The sequence below is a fragment of the Patagioenas fasciata genome, chromosome 5 (assembly GCF_037038585.1).
Source record: "Patagioenas fasciata isolate bPatFas1 chromosome 5, bPatFas1.hap1, whole genome shotgun sequence".
NCBI classification, from domain to species: Eukaryota; Metazoa; Chordata; class Aves; order Columbiformes; family Columbidae; genus Patagioenas; species Patagioenas fasciata.
Window position 1 is genome coordinate 57,999,814 of NC_092524.1, and position 20,307 is coordinate 58,020,120.

A 20,307-nucleotide genomic window follows, 5' to 3' on the forward strand; every position below is an offset into this window, starting at 1 on the left:
ATTCTGTGATCAGTGTTTCCATGGCAAGTTTAGTTGAAGTTGGCCAGTAGGTGTTAGCCACCAAGTTGCTTGTGAGGGACATGTGGACACACATCCACATAGGAAAGCACCATAAATAAGTCAGAGTCATGGCTACTACAGGTGCTCCTTAAATTCCCCTTCACCACTGAGCCCCCACTGTCTCTCTGTCACTAACAGCCCATTCAAAATCTTTTATGTTTTGGAACAAAAATTAAATCTCTCACCTTACACAGGCATGTGCTTTTGTTGCTTTGATAGCCTGCCTCTGCTCTCTCTGATCTGCTAGTCTTGAACACAGGCAGAAATGACACAAGGAAGCTAAGGAAGACCTGCAGACTGTGGCCTTTTAGCACAGTCATTGCTTCAACTTGGAAACTGAAGCAAGCTGACCCTTGAAGATGCCTGGCACATGACTGCTGCATCAGATGGACAAAACCAGGGGGTGCCATGAGTTACATCCTCTCACTCTTGCTGTGGAGCGGCACGGCCATATGGGAGCTGCTGTGGGAGGGGAGCAGGGGAAGGGCACCCCATTGGAAACAACAGGGATGAAAACTGCAGCAGCCTCGTATGGTGCTGCAAAACAAAGCAGAGACTCACAGGCAGCAAACAGACATGATAAAAATCTGTGTAGCTTAGTATTCTGTCTCCAGATGGTTGAGTAAATCTTGTGTGGGGAAAGAGTGTGTGAACGGGGTTCTCCTGTGAAAGCCTGCTTTTCTTTAAAGTGTGTCTTACTTCTTCCCCTGCCGCAGTTAGAGCTGTGGCAATGGTGGAGAGGGTTGTCTGCCACCCTGCATGTGAGGTGGGCAACCCTCAAAGGGAAGGAGTGGGTACCGCATGCTGCAGCACCAGGAAGGGACTGAGGGTGTAGGCAGCAGGTCTTAGAGGAGGAAGGAAGAAAGTGGGGGGGGGGGGGGGGTATAAAAGACTGTGGAGACTGTTGCAGGGATTAAAAGGCTGAGGGCAGGATGGGAAAACAGGAGGATGCAGTGGAAGGTCTGTGTATCCTCAGAGCCTGGGCCATTCAGGGAGTCTCTGTGGGCTATTTGGGGTCCTGCTGTCTCTCCTGGGAATCCTCGGAGTACAGAGCTCCTTCTGAGACCAGTGATGGCTTCTGGATCCATCCCTTCTCACTTTCCCTGGCTTCTTGTGAGCCAGTTTATTAATTTAGCCTCCACAACAACCTGTTGTAATGAGTTCCTCCAGTTAGCAATTTGTTGTGAAAAATCTCTTCTTCTTTTAGGCCTGCTGCTGGATCACTTCAGTGAGTGACTCCTTATTCTTAAATGACACAAAATAATTATTAGTTTGCTTCTATTCACCACCAAACCACTGATTTCAGACCCCTGTCATCACCTCCCTCAGTCAACTTTTTTCCAGTTTGGAGGCCTAATCTTTTCTGTCTCTGTCTTTACACCAAGCTGGGAGGAAAAGCACGTGCGGTACTCATACATACACAGGGCTGTGCTCCAGATTTATAGAGTCCTCTATATACTAAACCAGTTAGGCATCTTGTTTTGCTCACTCTCCCATTGCTAATCCCTGCCAACGCTTTGCGCGCTTCTTTGATCTGTACTGAGCATTAAGCTGATGTTTTCTGAACAAGTGCCACCGCTGAATTTATACCACTCACTTGGATGTATGTACATAGTTTATCTTTCCTCGTGCACTAATTTCATTTACCAGAAATGAATTTCCACCATTTTATGACTTGGCCCCTTGTGTCCTGCAATCCTTATGCAATTTGTGGCAGTCAGCTTTAGATCACCCATTTTGATTAAAACTGTATCATCTCTCATTCCCATGTTTTGATGATTAATGAGTACATAGTATTAATATAACATGGGGCCGAGAGCAGACTGCTCTGAAAAATCATCTATTGATTCCTACAGGCATCAACAGCATATGCCCTTTCATTTTGTATTTTAAAAGTAAAACACAGAGCCTCTGCCTTCCTGTCCTGTGGCAGTTTAGGCTCAGTTTGGAGCCTTCAGTGATGAGCCTTATTTAAAACACTCTAAACAAATCCATGAAGGTGCAGCACCCTTCCTGGCCTCCTCACATGCTTGTGCAAAGCACCACCTCCACCCAGCAAAGCAGACACAAATACACACACGTGTGTGTATATATATGCGTGTGTATGTATGTATCTGTATATATATACACACATGTACGCCTGCCAGGCAGCCGGGTGACTTTGCACCTGCTCCGAGGCTCCCGGCTCCTCACCCCAGCCGCCGGGCTCTTTAAGTGGAACCGGGACCGGCCCCGCCCTCCCTGTCACAGCCGGGCCTCTCCCGGTCTTCGCGGTAGCAGCTATGGCGGTGCTGGGGGCGGTAGGGGGGTTGCTGGCGGCCCTCGGCCTCCTGGCTTTCGGCCTGTACTGCTGCTACGTGAGATACATCCACGCCAAGTACGACCACATCCCCGGCGCCCCGCGGGAGAGGTAAGGGCCGGCCGGGCAGGGCCGCGGTGGGGAGGCGGGGACCCGCGGGGGTTTCCGCCGTTCTCACCGCCGGCCCCAGCCCCGTTCCTGCGGCCGGGCAAAGCGCAGCCTTGGCACCCCGGCTGCCCCCTCTGCCAGGCTGGGGCCGTGGCAGAATGTCAGAGCAGAAGATAAACAGCCCAGCCGTTATCGCTGCGGGGCAGCCTGCAGGACGGGCCAGACCTTGCTGATGTGGGCAAGGGCAAGGAGGTCAGGCTGGCTGGGAACAGCTTCGTGGTGAAGGCGGGCACCACGAAACTGCTGAAGCGTTTGGAGGGGAAGCTGTATGAGGAGCGGCTAAAGTCACTGTGTTTGTTCAGTCTGGAGGAGACTGAGGGGAGACCTCATCATGGTCTGCAGCTTCCTCACAAGGGGAGGAGGAGAGGAGGGCACTGAACTCCTCTGTTCAGTGACAAGTGACAGAACCCCAGGGAATGGCAGGAAGACGTGCCAGGGAAGGTTTAGGTTGGACATTAGGAAAAGGTTCTTCACCCAGAGGGTGTTGGAGCACTGGAACAGGCTCCCCAGGGAGGTGTCACAGCCCCAAGCCTGACAGTGTTCAAGAAGAGACTGGACAATGCCCTCAGACACATGATGTGAACTGTGGTTTGGTCCTGTGCAGGGACAGGAGTTGAACTTGATGATCCTTGTGGGTCCCTTCCAACTGAGGATGTTCTGTGATTCATCATGCAGGGCTCGGGATCCCACTGCTCTGCTCTGCAGCACTGCCTGGCTGGTGGGATCTGCTGGCCTACATCTCCCTCCCTGGATGATCACCACAGGTGGCCACAGCAGCATGAAATGAGCAGCTTAGAGTTGCCCATCTGAGCTGTGCATTTGCTTATGTCACCAAAGATGGACCTGGCAGGCAGCACCAGCCATGCGGGAGGGGATCTCTTGTGCTGGACCAGCACAGCCCACCCTCCCACACAGCACCAGGAAGCACATTGACACTAACTCCACCAGGTACCTCTCCCTCATGTGCTGTTTGGTTTCTGCCAATAAAATGTGTCATAAGTGGTAAAGGTCAGTGAGAAAGCTGCCAGCATGGCAGTGCTGTCACAAGGAGACACGGTTCTTCCAGGAGTGTGTGGGAAATCCAACCTCACCTTGAGGTGCACGTGCCTCCCATAATGTGCTATGGGAAAAGGCACCACAGCAGCACTCTCACACACAGTCCTACAGGGACACCAAGCTTGGCCGCCTAACTCCAAGTTTCAGCCTACTTGTGTAACCAGGGTCAGATACTAAGATTAGAGAGAGGATGGATCGTGTCATACCTGAACCTGCTTGTCCCTTGGTTCATTTTGAGGTGTCAAGTAACACTCTAGAGTAATGGCAGCTTGAGGAGCCCTGTGGCTGCTTTTCTGTCCTTTCTTCAGGGTTTGAGCTTGATGTTGGTGTTCAGCCTAGGATCCTTCCCAGGAAGGTTTCTGGTGTTGGTATGTCTAGGTGGAAGTTTGTATGGCAGGCAAGCCCACAGCACTTGGTAGCTTTTCAAAAGTATAAATTGCCAGGGACAGTCCAAAACCTGCATTTCAGTACCTGTTGCACAAACACTTCCACTCTTAAATGTCGAAGGTAAGGAAAATCAAATACCTCCAGCTTTGAAAAGTCACTTTAAAAAAAAAAAAAAAGTAAAGCCAAGTGCTGTGCATGGTGGTGGTGTCTCCAGTACAAGAAAGACATTGACACACATGGTGTGAACTGTGGAGCTGTCATATGCAGGGACAGGAGTTGGACTCGATGATCCTTGTGGTCCCTTCCAACTCAGGACATTCTATGATTTTATGACAAACTGAGTTGAGTCCAGTGAAGGGCAGCTGGGATGTGTGGGAGGCTGAGACCTGGGTTGGCTTTGAGTGGAGAAACAGCTGCTGAAGAGCAGGAGGGATCCATGGGCTGTTTGCAGCTACCTAATGGTAGTTGTGAGAAGATAGAGCCAGACCCTCCTTGGAGTTTCAAAGTGAAGGACAAAGAGCAATGGGCACAAGTTGTCCCAAGGAAATTACCAGTTAGATATAGGGCAAAACACCTTCACCGTGAAGGAGCTCAAACACTGGCACAGGTGACTGGGCAAAGCCCTGAGCCTTGTACCATAGCTCTGATGTTGAATGGCCTGGAGCAGCGGACTGGACCAGTGGCCTCATGAGGTCCAAGCCAAACCAAATTACTCTGAAATGGGATTAATCCAAAGCTAAATGCTTCTGAATAGAGAACACAGCTGGTAAACTGGAGAAGAGCAGCACTGGAAACAAAGGCTGGCTTGTGTCCATCGTTTTGTTCACCGGGACCAGCCTTTAGGTTGTGGTCAGCAGATCTGCTCCCCAGCCAGCCAGTCCGCAGCCTGTATCCTTTGAAGGTGTTACTCTGTCCCAGATGCACAACTTTCACATTGCCCTTGGCTCTTGCCCTCTGATAAAAGCTTAATAAAGCCTTATTTTTGGATGAAGTGCAACAAGATCTTATCAAAACCTCAGACTTTGTCTAAGGTCTTATGGCTGCATGATGACAAGATTACATTAATGCCTTTGATTTCCTGGGCTGATTCGTTTTGTTGGAACTAACACAGCACATCTCTAAAAGAGTCTTGTGCAGGACAGGCTGGAAAAGTGAGTGCTAGTGGCTTTGTGTCATTTTTACTGCATGAATGGCTCACCTGTGAAGAGAGGAGGCCATCTCTTCAAAGGCTTGCTTCATATTAAAGACTTAATAGCAAGAAATGGGAAAAAGTGATTTCATTGCAAATACATGTTTTCAGGTGATAGTGCCATGTAGTTGTATATCCCAAACCAAGCCCTTACTTAGCTTTTTCATGGCACACGGTAAGTGAGACTTCTCATTAGCAGATGAATGTTTTAGGCCTGTTTTAACACTTGACTTAATTGAGTAGCGATGGAACAGGGGATGAAAAGTATCTCTGAGGATTTCCTGTGTCACACACGAGGAGCCATGGGAAAGACCTTGTGTCATGCGCTGCAGATTGACCGTTTTCTGGAGCTTTAGCTAATGAAGGACTCTTCTGTCTTATTTTGAGCTTTCACATCTTTTTGGAGTCCAGTTACAATGGAGGAGACAAACAAGTGAAGGATTATAAGTTTCTGTAGATGCTGGGTAAATTTGAGTGCATGTTATTTTAAGTGTCTCCCAGTTCCAAGAGAAATAAAATAAGAGCCTGTTTTTCCCCTGTAGCTTGTTTATACAGAAAAGGATGATAGCACGGCTGTCTGTCTCCCAAATGGAAAACAGATCTTCAGTGCTTCATTTATAGAGAAGCTTGGCCGATTCTTCCTTCAAATGTACACGAAAGTGGGAATTTGTCACTTGCAGCCAAAGGAAGGGATTGATCTCTGACTTTTTAATACAGCTGTTGTATTTGAAGAGTTAACCTTTGTTATTTATTTCTGCAATTTCTGTATTAGCCAGTGATTATCCTTGTAGGTTGTCCTCTTTTTCAGCCTTTGAGCTGACATGGCTTTAGACACAAGGAGAATGTTCCTGATTTTACTCAATTTGGCTCCGCTGACAGAACCTTACAAGGAGAAGAACATGAACAATAGTTGTATTGCATCACTGGGCAGCAATTCATACAAAATTCTTGTGACACTCTTAACCTTCATTTTCTGCAGCTTTATATTTGGACATCTGCCAATCTTGTGGAGAATGCTGAGGAAACAGGAGTTTATGCATGATCTCTTCCTGCAGTGGTAAGTTGAGACACCTCATTAACATCAAGTGGGGTAGCTCTGTAGCCCAGGTTGGGAAATCAAGGCACAGAGACCCTGAATTACTTATTTATTGTCATTCAAAAGGTTGGTAGAGGAGCAAGAAAAGAGAGCATGGGTCTTCCTCTTAATGGCTTCATTTGCTGAAGACTGTGCTTGTTCCCAGTGCATACTGCTTGGGTCCTTTGAGGTTATTAGGTCTGAACTGTTACATGTTGATGGTTTGTACCGTAATTCTCTTTTTTCTCTTTGTCTTATAGGGCAGAGAAATATGGACCTGTTGTACGGCTTAATGCCTTTCACAGAGTCTCATTAATGATTGTGAGCCCTGAAGGAGTGAAGGTACTGCAAAATAAAGCTGAATCAACAGTGGGGGTCGACCCGTCCCTCCAGAAAGAGGGAGGTGGTGCCTGATGTTCAGGGCAGCGTGGTACAGCCAGCCCATGTCTGCAGAGAAGACGGCTTGGGTGGGTTGGGAGGATGAGGTGCTCTGCTCTCTGGGCTGTCCTGATTTATTTTCTTCCTTGATCAGTTGATTTACTTTGTTACCTTTATTTAAACAACAGACAGAGCAAGTATCCACCATTTCTGAAAAGCAAACTCTCTGCAAGAGCTTAATATCTCAGATGACTGAGGCACAAGGGACTGAATTTCTTCCTCTAAATCTTTGCAATAACGAGAGAGTGAGATTTCAGGTCATTGGGCAAAAAAAGTGCTAGAGGCGTGCAAAGCAAGCTAGCAGCACGGGAACTGGGGAATCAGGGCACACCAAATAATTCAAGTAGTCTTCAGACTATTGCTACAGGAGGAAAAGAGTGAACATGTGAGTGGCTTTTTATGTTTTGTCTGGGAAATGGATTGCACTCAGTATTCACTGACCTGAGACTTGATTTTAGGAGTTCTTGATGTCACCACAATACTCAAAGGATCCGCTGGTGTACGGTCGTGTCTTCAGCATATTTGGCGAGAGGTAGGTGAAACATGTCTGAAGGTATTTGGATCTGAAAATAAGTGAAATATTAATAACATTGCAGGCATGACACTTACTTTGACTCAGACCATTTACCTTAGTGTGGGGATTAATAACTAGTTCCAGACGTATGTAAGCAGCATGTACCTATAAAATGTGTCAAGTCAAATGTCTTCCCAGTCAGGGAGCAGGTTATGTTGGATTTTTTTACGTTGATCTTTTTTTTTTCCTCCCCGTGAATGTTCAGTTAGTCTCAGAATAGATTGCTTAAGACCATCACCAAATGTCTCGCTTAGATTGTAAAGCACTGAATTATTCCTTAATGCATGGGAGTTTCCAGCTTCTAAGTTCAGTAACAAAAAAGGAGATTTTTCTCTGTTAGTCTGAAGCTTTTAAAAATATAATAATCCAGTTATTATATTAATTATTTGCATGAAAACTGTAATGAACCAGCATCTTGTTGGACTCAGCAGTCCACATCTACCAGGCAAAACATCTGCAGTTCAGTCGTTGTCTACAGTGATGTACTTGAAGCAGCATGATGCTCCCTATGTGTGGGAAAAATAGAAGAAAGTAGATACGAAAGAGTTTATATCTTTGTGACTACATAGGGTTTGGCTGGCTGAAAACTGTTCCTTTCCTTGTTTTCTTAAATGCCAGGTTTGTAGGGAATGGCTTGGTCACTGTTTGCAACCACGAGCATTGGCACAGGCAGCGGAAGATAATGGATCCAGCTTTCAACCGAAAGTAAGGCAAATATCTCTGGGATGATATCACTGTTAGTTCTACTGTATTTTCATGATTCTCCCTGTCGTTGATCCATTATTTGATAATGATTATTTGATCATGTTTTACTTGGAGGCTAACGCACCATTTCCATGACAAGTGCAACTTGACCAGACTTCCCATGGGGCAGTGACATCCCTATGAGCTGAGTGACAGCAGAATGGTCCCAAGGCTCTCAGTGAGGGTAAAGATCACTGGAACAGGCTGCCCAGGGGGGCTGTGGAGTCTCCTTCTCTGGAGACATTCAAAACCCACCTGGACGCATTCCTGTGTAACCTCATCTGGGTGTTCCTGCTTCGGCAGGGGGATTGGACTAGACGATCTATTGAGGTCCCTTCCAATCCCTAACATTCTGTGATTCTGTGTTCCACATCCATGAGTGTGGCGATGACTGCATTATCCTGTTGGAAAACAGACCTTAGGGATTTGACATGGGCAAGCCTCATCGTTCCCCTGAGTGCTTCCCTGTGGGAGATACGGTGTGACTGATAATCAGAGGGTTGGTCTGGTTTGCTTGTGTGTACCTTGATGCATTGGTTTAGGGCCTGAAGATAAACTTTGTTTGCTTTGGCATCCACAGGCTAAAGCCCTTTGTCACAACAGCTGTTGTTTACATGGCAGGATGGAGCAGGGCTGTTATAAGAAGAATTCGGCTCATTTTATCTGTTTGCTTTTTAAAGTATTAAGGCAAATTTATTATAGATTAAAAAGCAAAAATCCTTTACAATTTTCAATGGAAAATAATGAAAATAATTTTGCCTGAGCAAAGATGTTCTTTCCAGAGCCTCCATCACTCATCTTTATTAATTATTCAGCTACCTGATTGGTCTGATGGAAACTTTTAATGAAAAAGCAGAGGAGCTGATGACGAAGCTAGAGGAAAAGGCAGATGGAAAAACAGAGTTTAGCATGCTGACGATGATGAGCCGGGTGACTATGGATATCATTGCAAAGGTACCAGCTGTCTGCTTTCTTGTTTCCACTGCGGCTGGCAGGAAGGAATGGAAGTAGCAGGTACCGGCGACAGGATGGGAGCAGGAACTGGAACAAGGGAACAAGAGTGTTACCCAGCAGTGCCAGGAGAGCTGAACTGTGCCACTTCCATTCGGGCTCAGCCATAGGAAAGGGCACTTAGGGAAGGGTCTACACAGCCTCGATGTGGCCTGCAGGATGGGGACCCTTTGCAAAAACCGTCACAGCCTCATACCTCCCACCCTCCGTGCCGAAAGGGTCACACCAGTGCTCATTCATGTGTGGATGTTGTAGTATTACCATCATATGTCAGCCTGAAATCTACCTTAGGCTGTCTTTTCCCTTCTCTAAGCAAAACAGTTTGGGATGAATGGAGTGTAATAGTAAATTATTAATCCCACCCCCAAATAAGGAGGAAGCATAATGTAGATATTACCCTTCCCTTGCAACTTCCTGTAAGGCAGGTTCTAGCCTGAGGTGCTTTTAGGGGAAAAAGTGGCGATGTGAGGTTCTGCTCTTTCACCTGAGCCCCAGGGAGCCAGGAGGATGCAGCAAGATGACTTTTTCTCTCCCGCTCCTCAGGTAGCCTTTGGCTTGGAACTGAACGCACTGAGCGATGACCAGATGCCTCTCCCTCGTGCTGTGACTGTGGCTTTGGAAGGAGTGACCAAGACGCGCATCCCCTTCATACGGGTCTGTACAGTCATCACTTTGGTCCTCTCTCCTCACATCCAGCTGGAGCCTCTGCTCCTGCATGAGTTGGTGGGCTGGAGCTGTGCGAGGTCCATATGCAATGGGGAGGCAGTCATCAGTAGCCCTTTCCTTCCATCATGCATCAAGATAAAATCCATTAGTGCTTTGAAACACTTGCAAAATTAACGTTTAATGCTTCCTTTGTGTCTTTCTTCCTTCTCCTTCCCCCTGCATGTGTCCTCTCAGAAGGTTTTACACTTTCACAGCCACCACTGCAAAAACTGAGATTTTTGCCATTTGTCCATGAAGGATGGCAGCCTTCACTCAGGGTGGAAAAAATTTGAACTTTCTTACCATAAAAAAATTATATTTTTGACCCAAATTCATGTGCTAGGAAATTATGGATGTAATATGAATTATTTAAGTTAAAAATCATTCCACAGTTTCTCATGAAAGCTGTAGTTCAGGCTTGTAGAGGTCTTGTTTTCCTTTTTGGGCCCAGAGGTGAGATTCTGTATTGCATGCTACAGTTTCTTTCCATGGAGGGGTGAGGAATTTTGCTTATGGTGCCCAAAACATCAGCTCTGACAAGGGAGGACATCAGCATGCACAGATGGAAATGCTTCTCATTTCAGACCAAACGCTTCACCTTGGGGAGGTTCACTTTGCTCCATGGAGAGCAGATGTTTGCATGACAAATGTCATTTAGCAGAAAAGAAGGTGCTCACTTGAAAAATAACACTTGCAATATTTTTTACCAGCAAAAGGAATAAAATTACTAAAGAAATTCTGTACTCAGTACATGCCATGGAAACAGAAGCTGATAAAGGAGGTCAAGGAGAGTGTGAGGCTGCTGCGGCGTGTGGGGAAGGAATGTCTTGACCAGAGGAGAGAGGACATCCGGAATGGGAAAGAAGTCACCCTGGATATCCTTACACAGATACTGAAAGGAGATGGTAGGCGACACATTGCTGTTTGAGTGAATTTCTCTGTGGAATGGTTTGCCGTGAAATTCAGAGAGGATTGTTTTGGGGATCTGAACTTTGATCCTCCTTTAATGTCTTTTTTACACTGAAGATAGTGGGAGTTGTTTTGAAAATTCCCTGTTTCTTTGTGTTGGATCAAATATTGGTCGCAAGTCACTGCTGAGTTGCCCGTTCAGCATCCCCTCCCGATGCCACCTCAGACCAAATGTGCAGAATGGGGCAGAGCATTCTGGCTGTTCCAGCTGGGGCACAGGAGCTGTTTTCTAATATCATTTGCTTTTCTCTTGGCAGCTCTGGAAGAAACTAGAGATGATGAAAACATTCTGGATAACTTTGTCACTTTCTTTGTTGCAGGTTGGTAGCTATTTAATTGTTTGGATATGTCATGTGGGAAGCTGCACTCATTTCTTGGGCTGTCCACAGGGTCATGATTAGTGTCGTTGCTCAGTCCATGTGATGCTGCTGTAACCAGGAGTCACTTGGTTATCAGACTGGTGTAAGACCATCTGGGCAAGGTCTGAAGAGAAATCTTAGTTTTCTCATAGGTAAATTATATGTTATCCTCCTTCATTCATACCAACACAGCAAATATTGCCAGGCCAGTTGTTTCCAACCTGTGGTGCAGAGGGCAGTGCTGCCTGCTGGTTTGCAGGGCTGTTCCCCATGAGGCTCTGGCCCTTCCTCCAGATCCTGCTAAACCCCACTGAAAGCATCTTTAACATATTCCACGTGTGTCACCTCACCCACACAACTAAACGCCATTCTTGCCTTAAGTGCATTAGTCAGCACTTGGTAGGAGAAGTCACTGTCAAACCCATCAGAAAAAGCAGGAGATGAGATGATATGTGAGGTAAACAACATAGTAAGATCCATCTTACAAGTCAGTAGGATTTAGGTTCCGAAGAAGTTGAGGTCAAAACACTGTTCTTTGGCAAGAAAGATGTTATTGCAACAAATACATCTTCACAGAAGTCTGTTTTCTGTAACACTTCAAAATAACACATATGCCTATCCATGAAAAAAACAAAACTATACACATAAAGCAGACATTTCAAGGAAAGATGACTAGAAGCTCTGTTTTCCCTCAAAACCAGTGAATCTTTTCTTCTTGGCAGAACTGCATGTCCCATAACATGACAAGGCCAATATTGAACGTCGCTGGCCCTTGTGTTCGGGAGCCCATAACCACAAGGTGCCATATGCAGCCACTGCAGCTTTGAGTTGGGCATGATGGCTCATATCTTTACCAACTATGTCTTGTTCTTGTCACTCTTGAAAGCTCCTTATGTGGAATTTACATCCCTTTTAGTGTTTCTGTTAATTTCTAGCATACTTGAAATAAAACATTTGAGGCCTGACATTTAAAGTTTCCTGTTCACAATCACACTAGTAGACCATCTTTGTATCATTTTATTATTTCATACTAACCTTTACATCGATTTTTGGTGTTGTTAGGTCATGAAACTACTGCCAATCAGCTGTCATTTACAGTAATGGCACTGGGTCAGCATCCTGAAATACTGGAAAGGTATGTGTGCTCCAATTTGCAAACCCAGTTAGCTGTTGATTTCAAGGTGAACTTAATTATAAGGATTCATAAAAAGCTAGGATCAATTCTCAATACATTCAAGCCTCAGTTACAAAACAAACAGCTTCGTAGTCCCAATACATCTAAATTTTTTAAAAAGCTTAAGAGTAATTATTCCAATTCCATCTAGGTGACTTTTTTCAAAGCTTTTATACATGCTGGTCATGAATCCCTGATTCGGCTGCACTGTACACACATTGCTCCATCCTGATATGAGGCACAAGTTCAGGCAGACTTGGCTGGGAATCAGTAGGCATTTTGCCTGAGGATAGGAGTCAAAGTCCAACTCAGTGCCTGGAAAGTAAAAAATGTAATTTGTTAACTTGCCTAGCAAGAAATGGGTGTCTGCAGCTAACATTTTTTTAATTTAACTGCAGGCTTCAGGCTGAAGTGGATGATGTTCTTGGTGCCAAAAGAGACATTGACTATGAGGATCTTGGCAAACTCACCTACTTATCGCAGGTACTGTAGGAGTGAGGTAAAATACCAGTCAGAGCTGTTTGGTAGCACCTCTGCCATATTGTGGAGAAGCCCCACACTTTTAAGAACAATGCCAGTATTTTATCCTGACAGTGTTTATCCCCAGAGAGTCAGCAAGAAGATATCATGAGCCATTTGCAGCAGCCCAGCCTTGTTGGGAAGGATGGTCCTCAAATTTCTTTCCAAAATCCCACATGATTCCTTCACTGCTTTCTGTAATTATTACTTAGCTAGGAGCTAGAGTGGAGTTGCTTAATCCCTACCTGTTTAAGCTGAAACCATAGCTGTATTTTAAGAATGGTTTGCAACTTCGAGCCCAACCTGTGTGTGAATCCCACGCAGTTCCCAAACTCACAGCTCTATTTTGGATGATTGCTAAGGCATTTCCAGCTATGATCTCACCATGCACCATAAACTCAGCAGGATTTGAGGACATCCGAAAATAATGGCTAGTTTTTGTAAATTCTGGTTTTTATTACTCAGTCTTGAAACCTTACTCAGTCACTTGGTGGGGTGGAGGTTGCAGTAAGAGAGAGTTTAATACTAAAAGAGGTCTTGTTCATAAAATGCCAGTCAGTAATGAACTGCACAGCCAGGGCTTGGCTACTCACCAGTGTTTGTGTTGCGTATCCTTTTTTACAAGATGAGGGACACTATTAGCCCCCAGGAGAGGCTGAATCACAATCCTGGCAGCTCTTCTTCTGCTTAAATTTCCCATATTTATTTTACTAGTCTATCATGATCGCTTTTCTCTGTAACTGCCCTGCCAAGGTAGATGATGGTGTTTTACCATTTGTCATATCCCATCTCACAATCACTGTACCTTGACAGTGCATAGATTTGAAAGGTGTATTTTTCAGAAGGAAAAAGCATCTCTGTGCCATTACAGAAACCAGCAGGTTTCCTTAGGCTCCTCCAAATACCCTCACAATTATACCACTCCAATTAGGATGAGCCATCTAAGCCTTTAAGACAGATCACATGAGAGCTTCCCAAAGCAGTCTGTTTATTTAAAAGAACAAGCTTGGATCTGTGCAATCAAAATCATGGTCACCCTTGGTCAGAGCCAGTCCATCACTGGAATATCAGAGACCATGGGACTCTTCTCCTGTCGCTCAACCAATTTTGAATCCTTTTGTCCATGCTTCTCTTTCATTAATCCACTCATGCATACACACTGTTAATTGCATTTGCAGTGCAATGCTAATGTGCACTGTTAATTGGGTTTCACTTTGATGAAATAAGCCATTCTTACAGCTCACTGCCACCAAAAGAAATGGTCTTATTCCATTTTTTTTCTCACTGTACCCTATTCATTTTCCTTTGCCAGGTTGTTTTTTGTTATTTTGGTGCGCTGACCTGGCTCAGCTCCCCAAGCAGCAGAAGCAGGACAAAAGCAGGAGTGGGAGCTCAGTGGCATGAGGCTTCACCCTTAGATATTCTCTTTGAATTTACTTCCCAGTACTTTTTCGCTTAGTGGTTGACCTGACTTGATGTGTTAGGTCTGTTCAATGCTTGGTATCTCTTGAGGTTTTTGCTTCATTTTCTCTGTATTTTACCACTTGTAAGAAAGAGCCAGGCCTGAAGGAGCTGACTTAGCCATGTATTTTGTCCACAGGAGTCCAAGGGAGATACAGCAGCATCTGTTCCACAAGTCAAAAGCTCCCATTTAGCCAAAGCAAAAGGCCACAGGGAGGTAATTAATTTTATTTCTGCTTCCTGCACTGTAACTAACTGACCTTTTGTGCTTTTCACTGACCCAGGTTCTGAAGGAATCGCTGCGGCTGTACCCGCCCGTCCTGGGTACGGTACGCTGGTTGGAGAAGGAGCACGTCATCAATGGCGTCAGAATTCCTGGAAACACGATGCTCGTTGTGAGTCTGTCCCACCCACCAGCAGTAGCTTTTAGGGGCTGCAGTTGATCCAAATATAATGTATTTCAGAGGGCCAGAACACTCCCGGAGTATATTTCTTGAGGCCTCTCTTGGGCAAAACTAGCGTATGAATTGGGACTCTGGATCATTTTTGCCTGGGGACTGGAAGGCAGTTATGGTTTTGTACCTGTGATAAGGAAGAGAGGTTTTCAGTGTGCTGACTAACCCAAATAAACTCTTTTTTGGCAGTTAAGCACTTATATAATGGGAAGGATGGAAAGGTATTTCAAGGCTCCGCTCACTTTCAATCCAGACCGATTTAGCAAAGATGCACCTAAGTGAGTTTCTTTTTACTCTCGGGTTATTAAATATGTAATAAGGAACCATTACAGGAAGAGATTTCAAGGGGAAGAAAGTAGGATAGAACTATTTTCCCATTCCAGTATGAGTAACACTAAAGCCTTGCAAATGCAAATAGAGAGCAATAATGTGCAGTTTCTGTTCAGAAGTTCTTTATACCACATGATAACTTGCGAAAAAAGACCAATACTAATATTATTTAATGTTTATACTGAGGTAAAAAACAAAGATTTGGGCCAACACCAGGCTGAATATTTGCCTTACACTTAACACAGACACTTAATGCATGGCAGCCCTGGCCCCAGAATTCTTTAAGTATCTGCAGATTAAAGAGGGGACAGTGGGCTGAGGGACAGAAGATGCTGTTCAGCTGTGGGGGCAGACAGCCTCACTTTATGAGTAGGCAGGAGTGCAATAGGAGGGATCAGTGACCTAAACAGTTGGTGCTGATCCCTGCATCAAACTACTTTGTGAACCAGGGGTTTTACTTCAGTCTAGAATTAGTATGGTCTCCTGAACAAAACACCCCCAAACTCACATGGTTCAGCTCTGTCCAAAGGAGCAGTAAGTGGGTGGACCATTAAGTTCTTGTGACAGGGTGCAGAGCATTTAGAGTTTGCTTGACATTCAACTTTGAAGTAAGGTTTGCACGCATCAAAACAGCTCTGTGAGCTGAGCCATATAGTAAACAGAGATGACAAGGAAATCTGCAGAGCTGCGCTGCTACTCTGAAGCAGAAAAAAGTTAATTTGGAGATTGTCTTAACAAGTTGGCTAGGTAGGGTGGTATTTAGACCATTTGGTTGCTGCTGTGATGAAATTTTTGCTTGTTTCTTTAGAACCAAGCCATCAGAATGAGAGATTTGAACATTTTTCTTTGCAGGCCTTATTACTGCTATTTTCCATTCTCCCTGGGACCTCGATCCTGCATTGGGCAGGTGTTTGCACAGGTAAGCAGAGGCCTGGAATGAGGCTTCATTAGCGAGCACTGGGCCTGCTCAGTGTGCTGGCCATGGCTGTTTGTGGGGGACTAGAGGCCACGCTGGTGGTGCACTGACCCTTTTCCCTCTGGAGGGAAGCTCCCCACCATACATGGACCAAACTTATCCTGTGTCATGCATGTCCCTGCACATAGCCAAGGTACCTGCAGGGGAGGGTGAAGCTGGCTGCTCTCCCTCTGGACTGTCCTGGGTCACCCTGCTTGAATCCAGACCCTGTGATGGGAATCACAGTCAACATCCCTTTGCCAGCTGAGGTCAGACACACAGAGGTTGCGCAGGGTCTCTTGGGGACCATCCTGTCCCTGCAGCTGGCAGAGACAATGCAGGGACAGTGTCAACTGGCAGAGGGGCACGAGCCAGGACTGGCACTGAGAAGGTGAGGAGGGATCTGTGTGGATGGGGGGAACAATTTGAGGAAGTACATGAGCATGGCAGAAAGCATTTCAGGACAGTAGGATGCCAGCTCTTCAGGTTTGTGCTGTGAGTTCATCTAAACACCAGTTCTCAAAATCTTCAGGTTAGAATGTTTAGTTTTACACTCTGTTCTCCAAAACGGGGTTAATGCATAAAGACAAGGACCAATCCCAGTGACTCTCAGTTGTCTTCAAATCCAGAAAGCCCCAGGCGACTGTTCTTCCTGCCCAAACTCAGCTGGCTGCATTAACAGAGTAACATTTGGCTTTTAAATCTCTATATTGGCAAAGCAGCATGTGACTTTAAGTAGCTGCAGTCCAAGCTGTATTTGCTGTTACTGATGGTGAGTTTGCTTTTCTTCTTAACAGATGGAGGCGAAAGTGGTGATGGCAAAACTGCTGCAGAGGTTTGAATTCCAGCTGGTACCCGGGCAGAGTTTTAAACTCGTGGATGCTGGGACCATAAGGCCACTAGATGGAGTAATGTGTAAATTAAAGCCCAGGAGCTGTGCAGGAAGCTGCCAGGCCTGACGACTCGGTGAAGTAGCATGACGTGGTAGTGGTAGCAATTCTTCCGATTTTGAAGATCTTCACACTAATCAAAGGTTAGATTTCACAGGCCCCTTTAGAGGGTTACTAGGCTAATCTTTTTACCTAGCTTTCCTCATCATTTACTGAAGAAAACTTTAGGAAAGTCACTCTAGATACATTGGAGCATTTTTGATCTAGAAGCATACCTGGAATTGCAAAGCCTGTTCTTTTCCAGAAGGACTATTTGGTTCTGACCAGGCTTGGAAAAGAATGTCCTTTCACTGGAGTATCCCTGAGGCTCCACACAAACCTAAACTCAAATCCCAGCTGATTGTTTCCACTAACTTGATTTACAACACAATATGGTGTAAGTAATTAAGGAATTTCATAGTAGACCTCAAGATTTGGGCTGAGCTTGAGAAGATAATTTAGCTATTCTTTTGGTCAAAGCAATTTTCCTGTCCTTCCTCTAAATGAGAGGAACAATTGATAAAAGCAATCTGAAACAAGTTATTTTAACCTGGTTCATTTTCCCCATCTGGCTCATCCAAAAGCTACATGAATGCTCAGACCAAATGGTGTAATAGGTACAGCAGGCTTGGAAGTAAGTGCCTGGAACCAAATGCTGCTTAAAATGATATTGCTGCTGAAGAAACACCTGTGCAACTTGAGCCAGGAGACAGGAGAAGGTCCTGCATGCCCTTTTTTTGCAGCTCTGCCAAAATCGCTCACTGTGTACAGGCTGCTAGGGAAAAGTGATCATGTGAAAATGCTGCCTTCCAGAAACAGGTGAATAATGTGAGTTTGGGCCCTGAAATACAGGAAATTCAAGACATCTGGTGCTTCCACTGTCATTTCTTACCTTTTTGAATTAAAATGGTAAGAACCTGGTCTGTACACTGTCAAGTTCCCATGGTGGTTTCCACACCAGGAGAGTCAAATCCCAGAGCTTTCCCTGGTTCTCCTCCTGTTGTGCTCTATCTCAGTGCAGTAGTGGGATAATAGGCCAATAAGGTTGATGTGGCTTTTGATAACATAAGCGATGTTGTACAGTGTATTAATATGACTTATACCTGGAGGTACTAATACTTGTCTTACTAGGGAAGGTTTAGTCTATTTGTTGGTAGACCAGCTCTTCAATCCCTTGTGTTGAAGATCGGCTTATATCCTCCTAGACATTAATAAAATCTGATTGGGAAAACTGAGGACTCTCCAGCTGGTTGTGTGTTCCTTGGAGCTGATGTGTTCAGGAGCAGGATGCTCAATGCCAGTTGGGCTACATGTGCTGGTGGTGTAAGAAAAGGCTGAGAATATGTCAAAGGGAGGGAAGTATCTCAGCAGTGCAGTGAGTGGTGGGGGAAGCTGTGAACAGCACACAGACAGCTCAGCAGACATGCTGGCAAACCATGTTGTGGAGATGTGAGACACCACCATGCCAGCTTTCCACTTGGCCCTGCTAATGAATGAGTTGAGATGCATTAGTTGCACAAACACGTATTCCCTTCTGCTACCTCCACAATGGGGACAGGCACTTCCAAGGAGCGCTCAGGGTGGTGGTAGCATGTTAAAACCCTGCAGTGAGTCTTGTCTTGCCTCATCTGCCCAAGATTGGTGCTTCCTTCCCTCAGAGGATGCTCTTCCTGCTTTGTGCAAGCCCAAGTGCCATCCAGCTCTCCAGGGACTGCTGACGCAGGGCTTTCTCCTGTTCCGTCCTACACCCAAGAGCTCTTGTCATACTGTCGTCTGTCAATGCTGATCGCCTTCCAGCAGATGGCAAGCTCTCCTAGTCCATGCAAGCTCACCTATTCCTCAGCCTTGACAGCTCCTTCTCTTAGGAGACAAACTGCCCTTGCTTCTCCAGGGCATCATAATTCTGCAGGAGTAGATGATGCCCTGTGATGTTGTGCAAACAGCATGCAGTGTTCTTGCAGTTTGATCCCACGCCCCCAGTCAGGAAGCGATCCCTTGTCTGCAAAAAAAAATAAAAAGTAGGTTTAGGAAACCTGCTCTCTGGGCCCCTGGATGCCAATCGGCTGCTGACACAGGCTCTGTCAAACCCTGTTGAGAAACTTCAGGCGAGAAGTGCCTAGGGAGACACAGCTGTGCTTGCCATGGGCTATGAAGAGACCTGGGGGTTGCAGCATTCTTGGACATCACAGAAAAGGACAGTTTCTCCTTGTTCTGGAGAAGAGAAATATGTTATTTCATTTCTAGGGCAAGTAATCATTACCTGCACCAAGTGCTCTGCTAGGGATCGTGGCCAGTAAGGCAAAAAAGCAGAGCATGGTCTGTCTCCCCCAGCGTTCTTCCCAGCTGCTTGTAGGAAAGTACCATACCTGCAGCTAATTTTCATCTCCTTTTTCTGCCTCTTGGCCGAAGCAAAGAAAAATAGATAAATGGCCAGTGAGGTGATTTTTCCATGGGTGCCACCCAGGTGGGACCCAGCACAGCTCTGTGTGGCATTCCTGGAGGCTGGATGCACAAGGGTTTCTTGGTTTATCTAGAACTGCAAAGCCAGGCTGCTCAGGATGGCTCCTGCCCTCCAGCAGCTCCTCTTGCTTTCACCCTGCCTTGGATGGGCACATTTGCAGATGGACCGGAATTTTTTGGAGGCAGCCAAGAGCTCAGCTGGCAGGAGGCAAGGAGTCAAGCTGCCCCCAAAGGTGAGGGCACTGATGGCCACACTCATTCCCAAGAAGTGTTTAAGTCTTCCTCCTGTTTTGATGGATGGCTCCTTCAGGTTTCTTTGATCCGCCTCCCAGATCTGTAAACTCTTTGCCTCCTTCTTCTGGGTTGATGTCCCAGACTTTCATGTATGTGCTCAGTGTCAGGACTTTCCCCCTCCCCCCCGCCCAGATTTCTCCCCAGGTTTTTGTGCTAACCTGGGAGCTTGATCTTGTATCTTCTAGATCAGTGTCATAGCCAAGAAACAGGGAAAAAGCTGCTGCCTAGACCTCTTGGAACAGGAGGGGACCAGTTAGGGGAATACACCCAGAGAAGTCTCTGTCTTTCAGAGAGAGGCAAATTCCTTCACCACTGGCATGGGAGAAGGAGGTGCTTTATCAACCCAGCTGGTCTGGAGCACCGAAGACTCCCAGTTTTGCATCTACACATTATGTACAGTTTCACCTACATTTCCAGGGAGGAGCTCAGCTAGTGGTGTCATCAGGGAAGTGGGAAAAATAATCACAATTTTGCATGAGAGAATTCTCCTCCCTTTGCAGGAATCCAGCAGAAGCTCTGAAGCATGAGGTTCAGTCACAGTAATGGCAATTATAGCACAGCCTGATATTTTCTGAACAGTGGACAATGTTCTGCTCCATCTATAGCCTCTGTGGGAATGACTGTAGGTAAGAAAGCATAGGATACTGTCCTCTATTGCTGGAGCCACAAATGCAGAGCAGAAATTGGGTTATTTTG

General features: G+C 45.8%; 1 protein-coding gene across 1 annotated transcript; it reads left to right on the plus strand.

Moving 5' to 3' along the window:
* The first annotated feature begins 2,306 nt into the window (after nucleotides 1-2,306).
* On the plus strand, nucleotides 2,307-18,092 carry CYP46A1 (cytochrome P450 family 46 subfamily A member 1). The gene is made up of 15 exons (XM_065839953.2): nucleotides 2,307-2,470; nucleotides 6,139-6,216; nucleotides 6,495-6,576; nucleotides 7,131-7,204; nucleotides 7,865-7,951; nucleotides 8,806-8,944; nucleotides 9,545-9,655; nucleotides 10,455-10,611; nucleotides 10,933-10,995; nucleotides 12,097-12,169; nucleotides 12,607-12,691; nucleotides 14,473-14,583; nucleotides 14,833-14,921; nucleotides 15,826-15,892; nucleotides 16,726-18,092. The coding sequence occupies exons 1-15, from the start codon at nucleotides 2,343-2,345 to the stop codon at nucleotides 16,885-16,887; spliced, it is 1,506 nt and encodes a 501-aa protein (XP_065696025.1). The 5' UTR covers nucleotides 2,307-2,342; the 3' UTR covers nucleotides 16,888-18,092.
* Nucleotides 18,093-20,307: the final 2,215 nt, after the last annotated feature.

Excerpts from the sequence above, each read along its gene's own strand:
- CYP46A1 (XM_065839953.2), top strand. The coding sequence starts at position 2,343 with ATGGCGGTGCTGGGGGCGGTAGGGGGGTTGCTGGCGGCCCTCGGCCTC. Across the intron at positions 12,692-14,472 it reads AACTCACCTACTTATCGCAG|GTTCTGAAGGAATCGCTGCG; the intron begins GTACTGTAGGAG and ends TCACTGACCCAG. Across the intron at positions 14,922-15,825 it reads TTTAGCAAAGATGCACCTAA|GCCTTATTACTGCTATTTTC; the intron begins GTGAGTTTCTTT and ends TTTTCTTTGCAG.